The 20,177-nt window shown below is 40.8% G+C and overlaps 2 protein-coding genes across 3 annotated transcripts in view; both read right to left on the bottom strand.

Moving 5' to 3' along the window:
* MRAP2 (melanocortin 2 receptor accessory protein 2) overlaps nt 1-12,034 on the bottom strand; it is a 123,531-nt gene extending 111,497 nt beyond the window's left edge. Inside the window, exon 1 of the mRNA XM_049092324.1 lies at nt 11,955-12,034. The gene's annotated coding sequence lies outside the window, so the exon portion shown is untranslated. The remainder of the gene's footprint in view (nt 1-11,954) is intronic.
* Nucleotides 12,035-14,403: 2,369 nt separating this feature from the next.
* The window catches only part of LOC112658662 (cytochrome b5 reductase 4), a 77,778-nt gene continuing 72,004 nt past the window's right edge, over nt 14,404-20,177 (bottom strand). For both annotated transcript variants that reach the window (XM_025444881.3, XM_035698123.2), the window contains exons 15-16: nt 20,002-20,166; nt 14,404-14,931 (exon numbers count right to left, since the gene is read on the bottom strand). In XM_025444881.3, the coding sequence (XP_025300666.3) occupies nt 14,877-14,931; nt 20,002-20,166 (220 nt within the window). In that variant the 3' untranslated portion in view covers nt 14,404-14,876. The remainder of the gene's footprint in view (nt 14,932-20,001; nt 20,167-20,177) is intronic.

Below are 20,177 nucleotides of genomic sequence, written 5' to 3'. Positions count from 1 at the left end.
ATGTGCCTATTTTTGTGCCATACCATTCTGATTACTACAGCTTTGTAATATGACTTGAATCTGGAATTGTGATGCCTCCATTTTTTTCTTTTTTCAAGATTACTTTGCTATTCTGGGTTTTTTGTTGTTGTTGTTGTTGTTGTTGTTGTTGTTGTTTGTGGTTCCATACAAATTTTAGGTTTGTTCTACCTCTGTGATAAATGATGTTGGTATTTTGATAGAGATTGCATTAAGTGTGCAGATTGCTTTGGGTAGTGTGGACACTAACAATATTTGTTCTTTCAATCCAGAAGCATGGAATGTCTTTCATCAAAACCACAAAACTCTTTCATCAGTGTTTTGTAGTTTTCAGAGTATAGATCTTTCACTTCTTTGGTTAAGTTTATTCCTAAACTGAACCATTCCTGGCTATCTCTGTTTATGAAGCAGTTGTAAATGGGATTATTTTCTTAATTTCTCTTTCTGCTGCTTCATTATTAGTGTATAGAACTGCAACACATTCCTATATATTGAGTTTGTACCCTGCAGCTTTACTGCCTTCATTTATCAGCATAGTGGTTTTTTGATGGTCTTTGGGATTTTCTATATATAGCAGCATATCATCTGCAAATAGTGAAAGTTTTACTTCTTATCAATTTGGATGCCTTTATTTCTTTTTATGGCCTGATGGGATGGGTGTGGCTACAGCTTTCAGTAGTATATTGAATAAAAGTGGTGAGAGTAGAGATACGTTTGTTAGTCTTTTCTGCCCGTGGATGCTGCCCAGTAAGCATCCTTAAAGTCTCCCCTACCACCACCATCATGTCTAAGTCAGAGTCTCCCAAAGAGCCTGAGCAGCTACGGAAGCTCTTCATCAGAGGTTTGAGCTTTGAAACAAGCAATGGAAGTCTGAAGAGCCATTTTGAGCAATGCGGAATGCTTGCAGACTGTGTGGTAATAAGAGATCTAAACACCAAGAGCTCCAGAGGCTTTGGGTTTGTCACGTGCGCCACCGTGGAGGAGGTGGATGCAGCCATGAATGCAAGGCCACACAAGGTGGATGGAAGAGTTGTGGAACCAAAGAGGGCTGTCTCAAGAAAAGATTCTCAAAGACCTGGTGCCCACTTAACTGTGAAAAAAGATTTTCGTTGGTGGCATTAAAGAAGACACTGAAGAACATCACTTAAGAGATTATTTTGAATAGTATGGGAAAATGGAAGTGATAGATCATGATTGACCGACACAGTGGCAAAAAGAGAGGTTTTGTTTTTGTAACATTTGCTGACCATGACTGTAGACAAAATTGTCATTCAAAAATACCATATTGTGAATGGCCACAACTGTAAAGTAAGGAAAGCCCTATCTAAGCAAGAGAAGGTTAGTGCTTCATTTAACCAGAGATCCAAGTGGTTCTGGAAACTTTGGTGGTGATCATGGAGATGGTTTTGGTGGGAATGACAACTTTGGTCGTGGAGGGACCTTCAGTGAGTGAGGTGGTTTCAGTGGCAGTTGAAGTCATGGTGGATATGGAGGCAGTGGGGATGGCTAAAACGGATTTGGTAATGATGGAAGCAACTTTGGAGGTGGCGGAAGCTATAATGATTTTGGCAATACCACAATCAATCCTCAAATTTTGGACCCATAAAAGGAGGAAATTCTGGAGGCAGAAGCTCTGTCCCCTATGGTGGTGGAGGCCAATACTTTGCCAACCACAAAACCGAGGTGACTATGGTGGTTCCAGCAGCAGCAGCAGCAGTAGCAGCTATGGCAGTGCCAGAAGGTTTTCATTACGCCAGGAAACAAAGCTTAACAGGAGAGAAGAGCCAGAGAAGTGACTGGAAAGCTACAGGTTACAACAGATTTGTGAACTCAGCCAAGCACAGTGGTGGAAGGGCCTCGCTTCTACAAAGACATGTTTTAGACAATACTCGTGCGGATGGGCAAAAAACTCGAGGACTGCATTTGTGACTAACAGTATAACAGATTATTTTAGTTTCTGTTCTGTGGAAAGTATAAAGCATTCTGACAAAGGGCTTTAATGTAGTTTTGTTTTGTTTTGTTTTTGCACCCATGCTGTTGATTGTTAATAGGCTGATCATGACACTGAATATGTGTGTATTTAAAAAAAAATGGTGAGAGCGGCATCTTGTCTTGTTCCCGACCTTAGCGGAAAAGGCTTTCAGTTTTTCACCTTGAGTATGATGTTGGCTGTGGGTTTTTCATTTAAGGCCTTTATTCTGTTGATGTACGTTTCCTCTAGACCTACTTTGTTGAGGGTTTTTATCATGAACGGATGTTGTATTTTGTCAAATGCTTTTTCTGTATCTATTGAAATGATACGATTTGCATCCTTTCTCCTAAGAAATGAGAGGACACAAACAGACATACAGATGGCTTCTTCAGAGAGCTTCTTTAGAAGTGAGGCCACCCTATTCAGAACACCTGGCTCTGATGCCCTGAAGTAGCTCCCACCAGTTGCGTGACTTCTAGCAAACCAACCAGACCACCTGAATTCTAGTCCCAGCTCCACCACTTCCAACTCACAACTTAGCTTCTGTAAGCCTCATCACAAAACCTCATCGCGTTTGTTCAAGTTAAATGAAAATAAGCACAGTTCCAGGTCTGTAAACTCCCTGAGACGGTTACCCTCTGGGCAGAACCAATGGTGCCCATCTTTTCCCAAATCCACATTCGGTCACCTTGCATTTGAAACTGACCATAGTGGAAAGATTTATACCACAGAAATTGACAGTTTCTGCATCCCAGGGCTGTTTGTTTTGAGAGCTGTTGTTAAACATTTATCAGCACCCCCTGCGAGTGTTGCTGGAAGTTGCTTTGTTGATTGAAAAGCACTATATACATATTAGCTACTACTATTTAAGATTTCATGACCAACAGAACAAAAAGGAGAACTTTTAAGGGTGAAAAAATCTCTCACAAGAATATTGTTCCACAACTCACGGAAAACCTTGTGCAGTACCCGAATTTAAGGCCTTCCCCTGCAATCCAATCTAGTGCGGTGGGGTTCCAAGGAACAGTGTTTTTTCCCGGGAGTCCGTTCAACTCAGTGGGGCAGAGCTCTAGGGTTTGGTTAGGAGAGAGCTGATGGGATCTGCAACATGTTGCTTTTGACTTTTGTGCTATGTTCTTCCTGAAAGCCCAGTGAGAACAGAGAACCCGATCTTTGGTTTCCTTTACCACTCCCTAACTGGGTGAGGGAGACTCCTTCTTCTAAAGGTTTATTGGGCAGAATTTCTACTACATCAAAGGTTTTGAATAATAAATTTAAGATTGAAAATGTTAAGTATATATATATTAAAAATGCCGCACTTAATATATGAAAGGTTAATGATAGAAATCTAGATGTGTAATGATTTCTGGAAATTTTTTTTTTCTGAAAAGCACAAGAACGTGGCTGCTCTGAGAATTGCCTTGTGACATTTCTTGTATAAATAAAATATTAACTTGCTCAGAAAGTGGGAAATCCTCAGCATAACAAACACCTGAATATATTCTACTAAAAATTTCAGCAGCCTCTTCCCTTAGACGTATTTAAAGAGCAATTGCCGAACACAACCACTTTCCTCTGCATGGTCTAAATGCGAGGAAATGGAACTGTAATGAAGTCTACGCAGGCTACTTCAGCCAACACTACAAATAAAAACACCCCCTTTCCTGTTCTAATCACCACGGGCTGACATGGCTGATTAGGAATCCCCAACTCAGAACATAAGCTCTTTGAATTGGAGAAAAACTGTTGCCAGCTCATTTTCAGATTTACCTCCAAGGGCCCAGTTGCTATAAAGCAATGGACAAAATGTTCTACGTATAAGTGGTTTGTTCCTCCTAATGGCCGAGCTTACAGGAATTCTGGATGGTTTCTATTTGCCTTCACCATAGCAGAGTTATGATGCTCAGTATGTAAAGTGTTTTCCAGTGAAGCAGAATTGCAGGTGCTGCATCATGGCCCTAATTGTCGGCCTGGCCCCTCTAGAATCTAGTGTCCCCCAACTAGAGGTATCTTCCTAGAAGTGTAGTCATTTGCAGATCAACTTCACAGTCACCTCCTGTACTCTTATTTATTGTACATTTTTATTTTGGTCAAATCTAAATGTCTCTAAGCTTGTTTTTGCCCTAAGCACTAATAGCTGTGAGAACACACATGATTTGCTGTCACGCAGTGGAAGAAAATACTTGCAAAATATATCTGAGATGTGTGTGCACAGGGTATAGAAAGAATGCTTACAACTCAGCAACAAGAAATCTATCCAACTTAAAAATGGGCCGAGAGGGAAGGGGCAGGATGGCGGAAGAGTAGGGTCTCCAAGTCACCTGTCTCCACCAAATTACCTAGAAAACCTTCAAATTATCCTGAAAATCTATGAATTCGGCCTGAGAATTAAAGAGAGAACACCTGGAATGCTACAGTGAGAAGAGTTTGCACTTCTATCAAGGTAGGAAGACGGGAAAAAAGAAATAAAGAAACAAAAGGCCTCCAAGGGGAAGGGGCCCGCGAGGAGCCGGGCTGAGGCCGGGGCGAGTGTCCCCAGGACAGGAGAGCCCCGCCCCGGAGACGCAGGAGCTGCACCGACCTTCCCGGGCAGAAAGGGGCTCGCAGGGAGTTGGAGCAGGACCCAGGAGGGCGGGGATGCCCTCGGGCTCCCGGGGACACTAACAGACACCTGCGCCCCGGGAGAGTGCGCCGAGCTCCCTAAGGGCTGCAGCGCCCACGGCGGACCCGGAGCAGCTCAGGGGGGCTCGGGGGCGGCTCCGCGGAGGGGGCTGCGGGGCGGGAGCAGCTCGGGGGGGCTCGGGGGCGGCTCCGCGGAGGGGGCTGCGGGGCCGGAGCGCGAATCCAACAGCGCAGGCCCCGGAGCACAGGGCACCAGGACACAGCCCAAGATCCGGCCTCCCCCGGGACAGGCAGAGGCCGGGAGGGCCCAGGACAGCAAGGATGCTCCTGCCCCAGCTGAGCAGATCAGCGGCCCCGCCCCGGAGCCTCCAGGCCCTGCAGACGGAGTTCCTGCCGGAGCTGAATCCAGGTTTCCAGAGCTGCCCCGCCACTGGGGCTGTTCCTCCTGCGGCCTCAGGGGTAAACAACCCCCACTGAGCCCTGCACCAGGCAGGGGCACAGCAGCTCCCCCCAGTGCTAACACCTGAAAATCAGCACAGCAGGCCCCTCCCCCAGAAGACCAGCTAGACGGACAAGTTCCAGGGGAAGCCAAGGGACTTAAAGTACACAGTATCAGAAGATACTCCCCGGTGGTTCTTTTTTTTTTTTCTTTTTTTTTTTTTTTGTTTTGCTTTTTGATTTGTTTCCTTCCCCCACCCCCCTTTTTTCTCCTTTCTTTCTTTTTCTTTCTCTTTTTCTTCTTTTTTTTTTTCGTTTTTTTTCTTCCTTTTTTTTCTCTTTCTCTTTTCTTTCCTTCTTTCTCTCCTCTTTTTCTCCTTTTCCCAGTACAACTTGCTTTTGGCCACTCTGCACTGAGCAAAATGACTAGAAGGAAAACCTCACCTCAAAAGAAAGAATCAGAAACAGTCGTCTCTCCCACAGAGTTACAAAATCTGGATTACAATTCAATGTCAGAAAGCCAATTCAGAAGCACTATTATACAGCTACTGGTGGCTCTAGAAAAAAGCATAAAGGACTCAAGAGACTTCATGACTGCAGAATTTAGAGCTAATCAGGCAGAAATTAAAAATTAATTGAATGAGATGCAATCCAAACTAGAAGTCCTAACGACGAGGGTTAACGAGGTGGAAGAACGAGTGAGTGACATAGAAGACAAGTTGATAGCAAAGAGGGAAACTGAGGAAAAAAGAGACAAACAATTAAAAGACCATGAAGATAGATTAAGGGAAATAAACGACAGCCTGAGGAAGAAAAACTTACGTTTAATTGGTGTTCCCGAGGGCGCCGAAAGGGACAGAGGGCCAGAATATGTATTTGAACAAAATCTAGCTGAAAACTTTCCTAATCTGGGAAGGGAAACAGGCATTCAGATCCAGGATATAGAGAGATCCCCCCCCCTAAAATCAATAAAAACCGTTCAACACCTCGACACTTAATAGTGAAGCTTGCAAATTCCAAAGATAAAGAGAAGATCCTTAAAGCAGCAAGAGACAAGAAATCCCTGACTTTTATGGGGAGGAGTATTAGGGTAACAGCAGACCTCTCCACAGAGACCTGGCAGGCCAGAAAGGGCTGGCAGGATATATTCAGGGTCCTAAATGAGAAGAACATGCAACCAAGAATACTTTATCCAGCAAGGCTCTCATTCAAAATGGAAGGAGAGATAAAGAGCTTCCAAGACAGGCAGCAACTGAAAGAATATGTGACCTCCAAACCAGCTCTGCAAGAAATTTTAAGGGGGACTCTTAAAATTCCCCTTTAAGAAGAAGTTCAGTGGAACAATCCACAAAAGCAAGGACTGAATAGATATCATGATGACACTAAACTCATATCTCTCAATAGTAACTGAATGTGAACGGGCTTAATGACCCCATCAAAAGGCGCAGGGTTTCAGACTGGATAAAAAAGCAGGACCCATCTATTTGCTGCCTACAAGAGACTCATTTTAGACAGAAGGACACCTACAGCCTGAAAATAAAAGGTTGGAGAACCATTTACCATTCGAATGGTCCTCAAAAGAAAGCAGGGGTAGCCATCCTCATATCAGATAAACTAAAATTTACCCCGAAGACCGTAGTGAGAGATGAAGAGGGACACTATATCATACTTAAAGGATCTATCCAACAAGAGGACTTAACAATCCTCAATATATATGCCCCGAATGTGGGAGCTGCCAAATATATAAATCAATTATTAACCAAAGTGAAGAAATACTTAGATAATAATACACTTATACTTGGTGACTTCAATCTAGCTCTTTCTATATTCGATAGGTCTTCTAAGCACAACATCTCCAAAGAAACAAGAGCTTTAAATGATACAGTGGACCAGATGGATTTCACAGATATCTACAGAACTTTACATCCAAACTCAACTGAATACACATTCTTCTCAAGTGCACATGGAACTTTCTCCAGAATAGACCACATACTGGGTCACAAATCGGGTCTGAACCGATACCAAAAGATTGGGATCGTCCCCTGCATATTCTCAGACCATAATGCCTTGAAATTAGAACTAAATCACAACAAGAAGTTTGGAAGGACCTCAAACACGTGGAGGTTAAGGACCATCCTGCTAAAAGATGAAAGGGTCAACCAGGAAATTAAGGAAGAATTAAAAAGATTCATGGAAACTAATGAGAATGAAGATACAACCGTTCAAAATCTTTGGGATTCAGCAAAAGCAGTCCTAAGGGGGAAATGCATCGCAATACAAGCATCCATTCAAAAACTGGAAAGAACTCAAATACAAAAGCTAACCTTACACATAAAGGAGCTAGAGAAAAAACAGCAAATAGATCCTACACCCAGGAGAAGAGAGAGTTAATAAAGATTCGAGCAGAACTCAATGAAATCGAGACCAGAAGAACTGTGGAACAGATCAACAAAACCAGGAGTTGGTTCTTTGAAAGAATTAATAAGATAGATAAACCATTAGCCAACCTTATTAAAAAGAAGAGAGAGAAGACTCAAATTAATAAAATCATGAATGAGAAAGGAGAGATCACTACCAACATCAAGGAAATACAAACGATTTTAAAAACATATTATGAACAGCTATACGCCAATAAATTAGGCAATCTAGAAGAAATGGACGCATTCCTGGAAAGCCACAAACTACCAAAACTGGAACAGGAAGAAATAGAAAACCTTAACAGGCCAATAACCAGGGAGGAAATTGAAGCAGTCATCAAAAACCTCCCAAGACACAAGAGTCCTGGGCCAGATGGCTTCCCAGGAGAATTTTATCAAACGTTTAAAGAAGAAACCATACCTATTCTCCTAAAGCTGTTTGGAAAGATAGAAAGAGATGGAGTACTTCCAAATTCGTTCTATGAGGCCAGCATCACCTTAATTCCAAAACCAGACAAAGACCCCACCAAAAAGGAGAATTACAGACCAATATCCCTGATGAACATGGATGCAAAAATTCTCAACAAGATACTGGCCAATAGGATCCAACAGTACGTTAAGAAAATTATTCACCATGAACAAGTAGGATTTATCCCCGGGACACAAGGCTGGTTCAACACCCATAGAACAATCAATGTGATTCATCATATCAGCAAGAGAAAAACCAAGAACCATATGATCCTCTCATTGGATGCAGAGAAAGCATTTGACAAAATACAGCATCCATTCCTGATCAAAACTCTTCAGAGTGTAGGGATAGAGGGAACATTCCTCAACATCTTAAAAGCCATCTAGGAAAAGCCCACAGCAAATATCATTCTCAATGGGGAAGCACTGGGAGCCTTTCCCCTAAGATCAGGAACAAGACAGGGATGTCCACTCTCACCACTGCTATTCAACATAGTACTGGAAGTCCTAGCCTCAGCAATCAGACAACAAAAAGACATTAAAGGCATTCAAATTGGCAAAGAAGAAGTCAAACTCTCCCTCTTCGCCGATGACATGATACTCTACATAGAAAACCCAAAAGTGTCCACCCCAAGATTGCTAGAACTCATACAGCAATTTGGTAGCGTGGCAGGATACAAAATCAATTCCCAGAAATCAGTGGCATTTCTATACACTAACAATGAGACTGAAGAAAGAGAAATTAAGGAGTCAATCCCATTTACAATTGCACCCAAAAGCATAAGATACCTAAGAATAAACCTCACCAAAGATGTAAAGGATCTATACCCTCAAAACTATAGAACACTTCTGAAAGAAATTGAGGAAGACACAAAGAGATGGAAAAATATTCCATGCTCATGGATTGGTAGAATTAATATTGTGAAAATGTCAGTGTTACCCAGGGCAATATACACGTTTAATGCAATCCCTATCAAAATACCATGGACTTTCTTCAGAGTTAGAACAAATTATTTTAAGATTTGTGTGGAATCAGAAAAGACCCCGAATAGCCAGGGGAATTTTAAAAAAGAAAACCATATCTGGGGGCATCACAATGCCAGATTTCAGGTTGTACTACTACAAAGGTGTGGTCATCAAGACAGTGTGGTACTGGCACAAAAACAGACACATAGATCAATGGAACAGAATAGAGAACCCAGAAGTGGACCCTGAACTTTATGGTCAACTAATATTCGATAAAGGAGGAAAGACTATCCATTGGAAAAAAGACAGTCTCTTCAATAAATGGTGCTGGGAAAATTGGACATCCACATGCAGAAGAATGAAACTAGACCATTCTCTTTCACCATACACAAAGATAAACTCAAAAGGGATGAAAGATCTAAATGTGAGACAAGATTCCATCAAAATCCTAGAGGAGAACACAGGCAACACCCTTTTTGAACTCGGCCACAGTAACTTCTTGCAAGATACATCCACGAAGGCAAAAGAAACAAAAGCAAAAATGAACTATTGGGACTTCATCAAGATAAGAAGCTTTTGCACAGCAAAGGATACAGTCAACAAAACTCAAAGACAACCTACAGAATGGGAGAAGATATTTGCAAATGACACATCAGATAAAGGGCTAGTTTCCAAGATCTATAAAGAACTTATTATACTCAACACCAAAGAAACAATCCAATCATGAAATGGGCAAAAGACATGAAGAGAAATCTCACAGAGGAAGACATAGACATGGCCAACATGCATATGAGAAAATGCTCTGCATCACTTGCCATCAGGGAAATACAAATCAAAACCACAATGAGATACCACCTCACACCAGTGAGAATGGGGCAAATTAACAAGACAGGAAACAACAAATGTTGGAGAGGATGCGGAGAAAAGGGAACCCTCTTGCACTGTTGGTGGGAATGTGAACTGGTGCAGCCACTTTGGAAAACTATGTGGAGGTTCCTCAAAGAGTTAAAAATAGACCTGCCCTACGACCCAGCAATTGCACTGCTGGGGATTTACGCCAAAGATACAGATGCAATGAAACGCCGGGACACCTGCACCCCGATGTTTATAGCAGCAATGGCCACAATAGCCAAACTGTGGAAGGAGCCTCGGTGTCCAACGAAAGATGAATGGATAAAGAAGATGTGGTTTATGTATACAATGGAATATTACTCAGCCATTAGAAATGACAAATACCCACCATTTGCTTCAACGTGGATGGAACTGGAGGGTATTATGCTGAGTGAAGTAAGTCAGTCGGAGAAGGACAAACATTATATGTTCTCATTCATGTGGGGAATATAAATATTCCCCACATTTATATTCACTAATATAAATTATAGTGAAATATAAGGGAAGGGAGAAGAAATGTGTGGGAAATATCAGAAAGGGAGACAGAACGTAAAGACTGCTAACTCTGGGAAATGAACTAGGGGTGGTAGAAGGGGAGGAGGGCGGGGGGTGGGAGTGATTGGGTGACGGGCACTGGGGGTTATTCTGTATGTTGGTAAATTGAACACCAATAGAAAAAAAAATTTTAAAAAATGGGCCGATTTAAATGGACATCCTAACGAAAGACAATATACCGATGGCCAATAAGCACATGATGATATGTTTAATATTACCAAACATCAGACAGATGTGTATTGTTAAAACCACAATAAGAGGGATGCCCGCGTGGCTCAGTGATTGTCTGCCTTCAGCTCAGGGCATCATCCGGTAGTCCCAGGATTGAATCCCATGTCGGGGTCCCTGCATGAAGCCTGCTTCTCCCTCTGCTTGTGTCTCTGCCTCTCTCTCTCTCACTGTGTCTCTCATGAATAAATAAATAAAATCTTAAAAAAAAAACACACAATAAGATAGCATGTGTTTTTTTAGATACCATACACTAAAATTTAAAAGACTAATAATTCAAAGTTGGTGAGGATGCAGGATAAACAAAGTCACACACAACACTGTATGTAAAATGGCACAAATACTTTTGGGGCAAAAAAATCCTGGCATTTTCTTCAAAGTGTGAAACAGTATATTCAAAAGCACAATAATCCAACTAGTAAATATTTGTCTCTACATTAGGCATAGAAATATATACAGAAAACAAGGTGGTATTTTGGTAAAGATTTACTTTTTTGAGGGCATGTAAGCAGAGGGAGGGGCAGAGGTAGAGGGAGACAAGCAGACTCCCCACTGAGCGGGGCTCTGTCCCAGGACCCCAAGATCAGGACCTGAGCCGAAATCAAGATTTGGATGCTTAACTGACTGAGCCACCCCACGTATCCCTAAAATAGTTTTTTTTTTTAAATTAAATATATAGTTACCATATGACCCAGTAATTGAACTTCTAGTTATTCATCCAAGAGAAATTTAAAAATACATGCACAGAAAGATTTGGACATGAATGTTCTGAGGACAGGGACTGTTCTGGGGAACAGCAAGCTTTTCCAAGTGACACCCCATTCTGAGAGCTGAGTGCTTGGGGGAGGGGGAGGAATCAGCTTAACGTGCCCTCTTGGCTTGCCTGGTATGGAGCCACTGCCTCACCGGTAGGATCCCAATCTTGGTGTGTTGCATCCCATGTAGAGCCTCCACACCACGAGTGGTGACTGGGTGACAGAAGAGAAAACCCATTTTTGCATTTTAGATCGCTCTGCCATTGATTTGAGGTCTGCCAAACCGGCAGCCCAGGGTGAAAAGATTCACCGGTAAGAGCAAAGCAGAAAGAAACCAAGAAATTGGGAATGGTTAAGGTTTGCGTTTCCTTCTTGTTACTAGCCAGAATTTTAGATATTATAGACCAGAGTCTGGCTCATCTGGTTCATCATCGATATAGCCCCAAACAGGCCAAGTTTGTATGGCAGAGGTGATGGATCATGGAGGGAGCAGAGCCTTTGTCAGCACAGTGAAGCTGAGCATTCTGGGGTACGAGAGCACCCTATACTCTTCTCACATTCTATCACATTAAGGTAAAAAGTAAGAGGCCACAGCAACATCCTCAAAGAACACAATGATCTTACCTTGGACAAGTTTCTCTCTGTTCTTTGTAGACTGTAGAAGGCGGGATGTTTCTCACTGAATGCAACAGCCTAACACTTGCAAACTTTGAATATGTTACATTAAATGGCAAGAGATTTTGCAGCAGCAAGCATCAGATTTTACAATTGGGAGGTTACTCTGGGTTATGTGGGTGGGCCCAATGGAATCACGTGGGCCCTTAAAAGCAGTGAGCTTCTCCAGCTGGGGCAAAAGATGTAGCAGGAAAACTGGGTGACATTGGGAGCCTGGGAGGGACTGAACCGGCCAGTGCTAGAGGAACCACATAGACAGCATGAGAGGAACGTGGGCAGCTTTTACAAGCAAAGACTAGCCCCTAGCTGACAGCTAGCAAGAAAACAGGGAACTCCATCCCACAACTGCAAGGAACTGAATTCGCCAACAACCTCAACACGCCTAGAAACACAATCTTTTCCAGAGCCTCCAGGGAAGAGCACAATTCAGTGGATGAGCTAATTTCAGCCTGGTGAGGCCTTCAGCAGAGGCCCAGCAGAGGCTCCTTATGCTCAGACTTCTTCTCACCCATAAAACCGTGAAATAATAAATGGGTGTTGTTATAAGCCACTACGTTTGTGTTAATTTGTTCTGGCAGCAATAGAAAACGAAAAAACTTTTTTTTTTTTTTTTTAAGAAGCAAGCAAGCAAACAATTCTTAAGCAAAAGTGACTTTGAATATAATCCCCTTTCCTCATTGCAAACATGTGGTGTAGGAGTCTTGGAGTTCTTTGATCAAAAAAAGTTACAAAAAAAAAACAAAAGTTACAATCTATGCCCCTCAGTATAATATGGCTGTCTACAAAGGGAGACTGAAGCTTTATGTAGGGCATTTTCTCTCCAGGGCTTTCTGGAAGACTCAAGAGTGGAGAATGGATTTCAGTGAGATCAAGACTCTAACCAGGATACTGTCCTACTCCAGTTGAGGAATGACAGGGGAGAGTGAGCTAGTGTGTGGAAGTCAGGTTGGAGAGGGAGACATCCATACTGAATGGTTCTGGAAGGGCCGGAGAAGCAGAAGGTAGGTCCCAGTGAATCCAAGAATGCAAGAGGAGAAGGGGACTTGGGAAGAGAAGCCTACAGTGGGAGTTGAAGATGGGAGGCTATGGAACATCCATGTGGCACCAGGAGGTGCCTGGATATTGAAAGGTGAAGCTCGGTGATTCTCAATTAGAGACTCCAATTTGGGAATAATTAACGTATAGGTCCAGAAGATGCTTATGGATTTCCTTTTGCTTTAAAATACAACAAGAGGAATGAGGAAGAGATACATATAAAGAGTGACAAACAGGATTTTGTGCGCTTGAGGTAACTAGAAAAGGACTGGAGAGAAATGAGGTTAGAAAAGATGAGAAAACTGTTGGCTGAGGTGGAATTAATTGGTATATTTACAAATAAACTAAAAAAAAGGTATGCCCTAAAGAGTTCATGATCTCTCTTAGAGAAGAAAAAATAGGTGTTGGGGTGGGGCGGGGCGTGGGGTGGAGAAGGTAGAGAATGTTCCTGTTTGCCTCCAGGGAGCACTGCCAGTCAGGGCAGCTGGATCCTGCTGGGCCCAGTGAATGTCGATGTGGGTAGAAATGGCTGCAAAAGCTGGAGGCACAGGAAATGAGTCCCCCAGGCACCTGCACACGTGCAGCTTCATAAACCGGGAGTGTCATCTCAGGAATATTAATAGTGTGTTCCTCTTGAGTACATCATTCAGTGAAGATTTTAGCTATTTCCAACATCGTTTTCAGGGAATTTGGAGACTTCTCCCACTCCCTTTATTTCTCTGAAAACAGTGCTGCTGTATTGGGTAAGATGGAAAAATCTAAGCTCCTGCAGTAGCCACCTAAGCATTCAAGAGCTTCCTCATGAAATGCTCACTGTGACTTTTCTTGATACCCTTTGCTAAATTCCAATCTGTGAAAGTATTTGAAGGCTGCCTCTAAGCAGCAGGGGCAGACAATAAATTGCCTGCACACCGGGCTTCCTGCTGAACTGCCAGCTGTGGGGAAAGCAGCCAGCCAGGGAAGGTGGCATTTAGGACACAGTGTTCCTCTAGAAAGGCTAAAAAAGAATTAAAATTTAACTCATTCTAAAGCATAAATGATCATTTTAGGTCTTGGGACCAGATGCCACACTTTTGTGATCTTTCCTGACACCTCTAATTTTGGCTAAGAATCAAAATAGTTGTTAAGTTTCTCTCAAACTCTCTGACGCATCTAATGTCTAATCAAAACCGTATATGTGAAATGTCTCCAGGATCTTATATTGTTGCCTTTTAATTCCCTTTAGACGGATATTGTTGCATTTAAACACATTTCTACCACAAGAATTAAAAAGTACCTGAGTACTTTTATTCTACTCTGTATCACTGCCATACACACACACACACACACACACACACACACACAAAATGTTTGGATCACTTAATAAGTTATAACATTCCATGTTTTAATAGTAATACAAGGACATAAATGATCATTTCCTGAGTTAACAGTGCAATGTAAAATTTAATCTGTATTGCTAATAAGACATTGTACGGCATAGAAACGTGATCAAAATGATCATTTACTTTATCATGTCATAAAACACAAGAGCTTACTGTAGAACAGTGATACACTTTAAATGGTAAGGAAGTTTGTGACTCATCACAAAAGACTCCTGTATAGACTTGTTGCCATGATTGATTCCAGGTCAAAGATCAGTAGTAAAATAAGTTATGGTACAAAATAAAGTCAACAAGTCATCTATACTGAAGGAATAGTTGATTTCATTGAAGAAACGGAAACCTGGATTCTAGCTGACCTTTTAGTTGGTATGTACAAAAATGTTCTCTTAAAAAATCCTAAATAATCACAAATTTAGACAAAAACAGTTGAGTAAAGGACAATGACAGCTCTTCATTATGCTGTAAAACTATGGATCTCATCTTTGGAAAAGTTCAGATCCTGCAGCAACCTGAAAAACAAATACAAAGTACGTGATCCTTTGGGAAAATGTTTAAAAGAGGTAAGACCAAAGTTTACCATTATAACCATAGTGCTTTTCCATTTTCCCTGCTTAGTATGTACTTTCTTAAAACAAACAAACAAACAAACAAACAAAAAAAACATTTCTTTAAAAAAAAAGAAATTATCACTTCTAAAAAAACTAACATCATTTCTTAAGATCAAGTATCTAGTCAGTGTTCAAATTTTCAATTGTCTAATAAATACCATAATTATTTTTTTTAAAGATTCCATTTATTTATTCATGAGAGACACAGAGAAAGAGAGAGAGAGAGAGAGAGAGGCAGAGACACAGGCAGAGGGGGGAGAAGCAGGCTCCATGGAGAGAGCCCCACGTGGGACTGGATCCCAGGACTCCGGGATCATGCCCTGAGCCAAAGGCAGACACTCGACCCCTGAGCCACCCAGGTGTCCCTAAACACCATAATTTTAAAGTCAGTTTAATGCCAATTTAAAGTCTACTCATTGTGATTGGGTGATGTCTTTTAGGTATCTTTTGATCTAGAATATCCCTTCTCTCTTTCTCTCTGTCCTGCAATTTCTTTGTTGACAAAACCATATTTTTAAGTGCTGAGAATCCCAGAGTCTTCATTTTGCTGCATCTTTGTGGTATACTTTAATAATATGTCCCCATGCCCTCTTTTATGTTCCTCTGTCCTCTTTTTTTTTTTTTTTTTAATGTTCCTAGTCCTCTTTTTTCCCACAGTTTAATAATTGGATCCAGAGGCTTTCAAATACAGGTTTGATTCTTTTTTGACAAGACTACTTCATTGGTGGTATTCTTCTGCCAGGAGGCACATAATACTTGACTGCCTCTCTTTCTGGATGCTAACAACCACTGCTGGTCTACATACATTTCCATTAGTTCATTAGTAACTGAAGTTGTGATACTACTATAATTCTTTCTTCATTTTTCAGCTCAGGAATTCTACAGAGAAAAACAAACTTCTGCTATATGCGGTTACCCAGTGGTACAACTCATACAAGACAGAATAAATGCCTGGGTTTCCCCCCCTTTATTCATCAGTTTTCAAAGTAAGGAACTGATCCCCTTAGCATTCTATTTTCATTCTCCCAAACTGAACAAGACAAGCAGAAATACTCTTAAGTATAATTCAATTTGGAAAACACTGAGACTGAAATCTTAGAAGTACCTCTGTTTAAAATGCTGCTGAAAACAGAGAAAGGTAAATTCCATATGATTTTCACTCATGTGGAGTTTAAGAAACAAAATGAACAAACAAAAAAGGAGAAAAAATAGACCTTTGAATACAGAGAACAAAAGGGTGGTTGCCAGAGGGGAGGTAGGTGGGGGGATGGGTGAAATAGATGAAAGGGGTCACAAGTGCACTTATTGTGATGAGCACTAGGTAATGTATAGAAATGCTGAATTATTATATCATATAATGTATATTATATGCGTGAAACTAACAACAGTGTACATTAATTATACTTCATAAAAAATGGTGAAAATAAAAACATTTATTTAGTACTTACTGTATATAGTCACTGTACTAAGCACTTCACATGCCTAAGTATTATTTTTTATTCCCTTGTACAGGTGAGTGCACTAAAGCTTATTAGAAAGGTTAACCGGCTCTAGGATGCCTAATTAGTGATTGCAAGATGACTCTTAAGTGGTAGAATTGGGATTCAAACTCAAATTAGAAGCTTCTACACATACATACATATTCAAAGTACCAGTATGGTACAGGAGTCAGAGGGCCAACCTGGTGTAGCTGTCACACCTCTCGCTGCCTGGATTCATCCTACCTTTCCAGCCATACGTGCTGCCCCTCACTGGCGAGTGGCTTCATTTTGACCACGCTAGTCTAGATTTTTGAATACTTGCATCCTCCATGTGTTTATTTGGTCCTCTGCCTACCCTGCCCTTCTCTGCCTCAGACTGGCAATGTTTTTGCCATCATTCAAAGAACAGGTCTTGGGCAGCCTGGTTGGCTCAGTGGTTTAGCGCCACCTTTGGCCCAGGTCGTGATCCCAGAGTCCCGGGATCGAGTCCCACATCAGGCTCCCTGCATGGAGCCTGCTTCTCCCTCTGCCTGTGTCTCTGCTGCGCTCTCCCTCTCTCTCTCTCTCTCTCTGTGTGTCTCTCATGAATAAATAAATAAAAATCTTTTAAAAAAATTAAATAAAAATAAATAAAGAACAGGTCTTCCTGACCATGCAGCTCCTCTCTCTCCCAATACACAGCCCAAGGTAAAAGTAAATTGCCTCTTCCTGAATTTTCATGACACTTTTCTTTTACTTTTCATAAGAGTGCTTATGATATTCTGAGTCATATTTTAGTTATCAGTGTATGCATCTGTTTCCACCACTAGACAGTGTCAGCTTCAAAAGCAGAGACTGTTTTATTGATCTCTGTAATAAACAAGTGGGTATTTAGTAGATGAAAGCACCTTTACTACACAAATAATTATCTTGCTCTTTATCTGTATTAAAATAAAATCCATTTCGGAGTCCTTCTCTGTTACCATATCATATAAATTTAACAAAATTTCACCAAATATGGAGAATATGTTTGAAATGTTTATATATATGCAGCAGACATGAGATTAACATGAGATTAACCTTGGAGGGCCTTAAGGAGTGGGCATCACAGAGTCACTTTTCAGGATAGCAAAAACTGTGACATATTAAGAGACCCATGTAACTGCCAAGTAAGAGATACACAACATCCATTAAGATGGTCAAGGCAAAAAAAAAATCAAAGAAACAAGAGTCCTAAATTAGGTGTCACAAGGGCAGATGCTATGAATTGCAAGTATAGGCACTCTTTAGAGATGATGTGGATTCGGTTCCACACCACTGCAATAAAATATTACAACAGGGCAAGTCAAATGAATTTTTTGTTTTCCAGTGGATATAAAAGTTATATTTACACTATACTCTAGTTCAGTAATTGTGCAATAGCATTACGTATAAAAAATGTATATACTTTAATTAAAAAACATTTGATGGCTAAAAAAATGCTAACCACCATCTAAGCTCTCACCAAGTTGTAGTCACTGATCACAGATCATCATAACAATAATGAAGAAGTGTGAAATAGTGTGAGAATTACCAAACTGAGACACAAAGTGAGAAAATGCCATTGGGAAAATATGGACTTGCACAATGCAAGGTTGCCACCAACCTTCAATATGTAAAAAATATAAAAAAATAAAAAAGCAACATCTACAAAACACAATCAAGGAAAGAGCAATAAAATGAAGAATGCTGTGAATCAGGCTAAATCTCACAAGGCAACTCCATGTAGCATGTTTGAAGGTGAGCAAAAGCAGACATCCCTATATAATGATCAGTAATACTCCTGAGTGGGATCCCTGGGTGGCACAGCGGTTTGGCGCCTGCCTTTGGCCCAGGGCGCGATCCTGGAGACCCGGGATCGAATCCCACATCGGGCTCCCGGTGCATGGAGCCTGCTTCTCCCTCTGCCTGTGTCTCTGCCTCTCTCTCTCTCTCTCTGTGACTATCATGAATAAATAAATAAAATCTTTAAAAAAAAAAAAAAAAAGTAATACTCCTGAGTAATTCTAGGCAAGGCAATTAATGCAGGACAGAAAGATTAGTGCTAAGGTAAAGCTGAGAAACTAAAGCTGTAGAGATTACAGTCAATATTAAAATGTGACCTTCTATTCAGTTCCGCACACAGAGGCTCCGGTGTGTAAGGAAGTGTGCTAAGCCTTGGAATGAGAATGAGAATGGAATGAGAATGAGAATGAAGAGCCCACAAACAGCCCACCATTCACAGGAGAAAACAACCCATTTCTTTAGGAGGCTGGACCAGGGATTCATCCTCACTCAGGTAACTGTGCTAAGTGGCCTTAAAGACAGTCTCTTTCAATGCTGAAGACTACAAGATTCCCATCATGTAAAAGGATTATTATGCTGCGATCTATAAAGGAAGCATTAAGATTATATTATTATTATTTACTGGCAGTGCCAGTAAAATAGAAGAATGTATCTTTTAGCTTTTTTCTTTTTTAAAAATTATTTTACTTCAAACCACACTGTTAGTCTTCACTATCATTTTAATAGTTATGTTTTAGCTTTGAAAGATTAAAAGTTTAAATCATAATATTTTTTAAAATTTAAGTTGAGAGTACTTAAACAAAAGAGTATTTTTCTGAAGGTATTAAAATCCAGAAATACACTTAAATTTAATTAAAATACTTTTTAAATACAACATGGAGAGAAACACTTCTCAATGTCTTTATCTATTGAGGTCAATCTTTTTCTAAATTAATTCAATTAAAAAACAAAATAGCAAAAAAAAAAAAAAAAAAAAAAAAAAAGCAAGAGAGAAAACTATCCAGAAAATGAGAAAATGTTAGGTTCAGTCATGTATCAAATAAGGATGAACAGGGCATTTAAGGCAGTTGTATTTTAAAATCACCTAGCCACCCAATCACAGCGACATTTAACAAAATATTTTAAAGTTTCACTTTAGATTTAAATCAGAGCAAGATGAATTTTAAATAAGACGAACACTACCACTGATATTTCATTATCCATAGTCAACTCCTAGTCTTTGCTTATTTATGTCCTAGTCTCTCCTTCTGTCTTGCCATCTGGCTTTCAACTGCTGGAATTTACTAGCTTTTGTCTAATTGCAGAGAATGAAGAAAAGTCGAAAGCTACAGTGAGATGAACAATGCTTATTAATTACCATATGTTAGAAAGCTTTGGTGGAAGAAAAGTGGAAGAAAAGAATCCAATGTCCCACATAAGACTGTGGCACCAAACCCATGAATCTGTATCCACACTGCCGGTCATTAGCAGAGATCATCATTCACATCTAACCCCATGCATAATCCTGGCCTCCAACCTCTCACCTGCATGAAAGTTAAAAACTTTACTATCTTCGTAGGCTGTACCAGACTATTACAGTGTAAGTTTGTATGAATGGGAAGAACAGATAGCTAAGGCTATTGCTTTTCATGGAAGATTTTCATTTCACAGTGTTGGGTTTTCTTTTCCCTAACACATTGCTACTCACCTTATTCCTTGTTCTGTGAATGGTGTTGGGCCACAGATGCAGATGAGGACTTTGGATCTGTCTAAACTTCTTTTCAGAAATTCAGAAAGAAGACCTGGTGAAATGTGTCCCTGCTTGCCATTCCACTCAGAAGTAGGTGCTGAGAGAACAAATTCAACCTGGAATCTAAAGAAAAG

The sequence above is a fragment of the Canis lupus genome, chromosome 12 (genome assembly GCF_003254725.2).
Source record: "Canis lupus dingo isolate Sandy chromosome 12, ASM325472v2, whole genome shotgun sequence".
In the NCBI taxonomy this organism is placed as follows: Eukaryota; Metazoa; Chordata; class Mammalia; order Carnivora; family Canidae; genus Canis; species Canis lupus.
The sequence above is the reverse complement of the archived record's forward strand: the minus strand, read 5'-3'. Positions and strand labels throughout refer to the sequence as shown.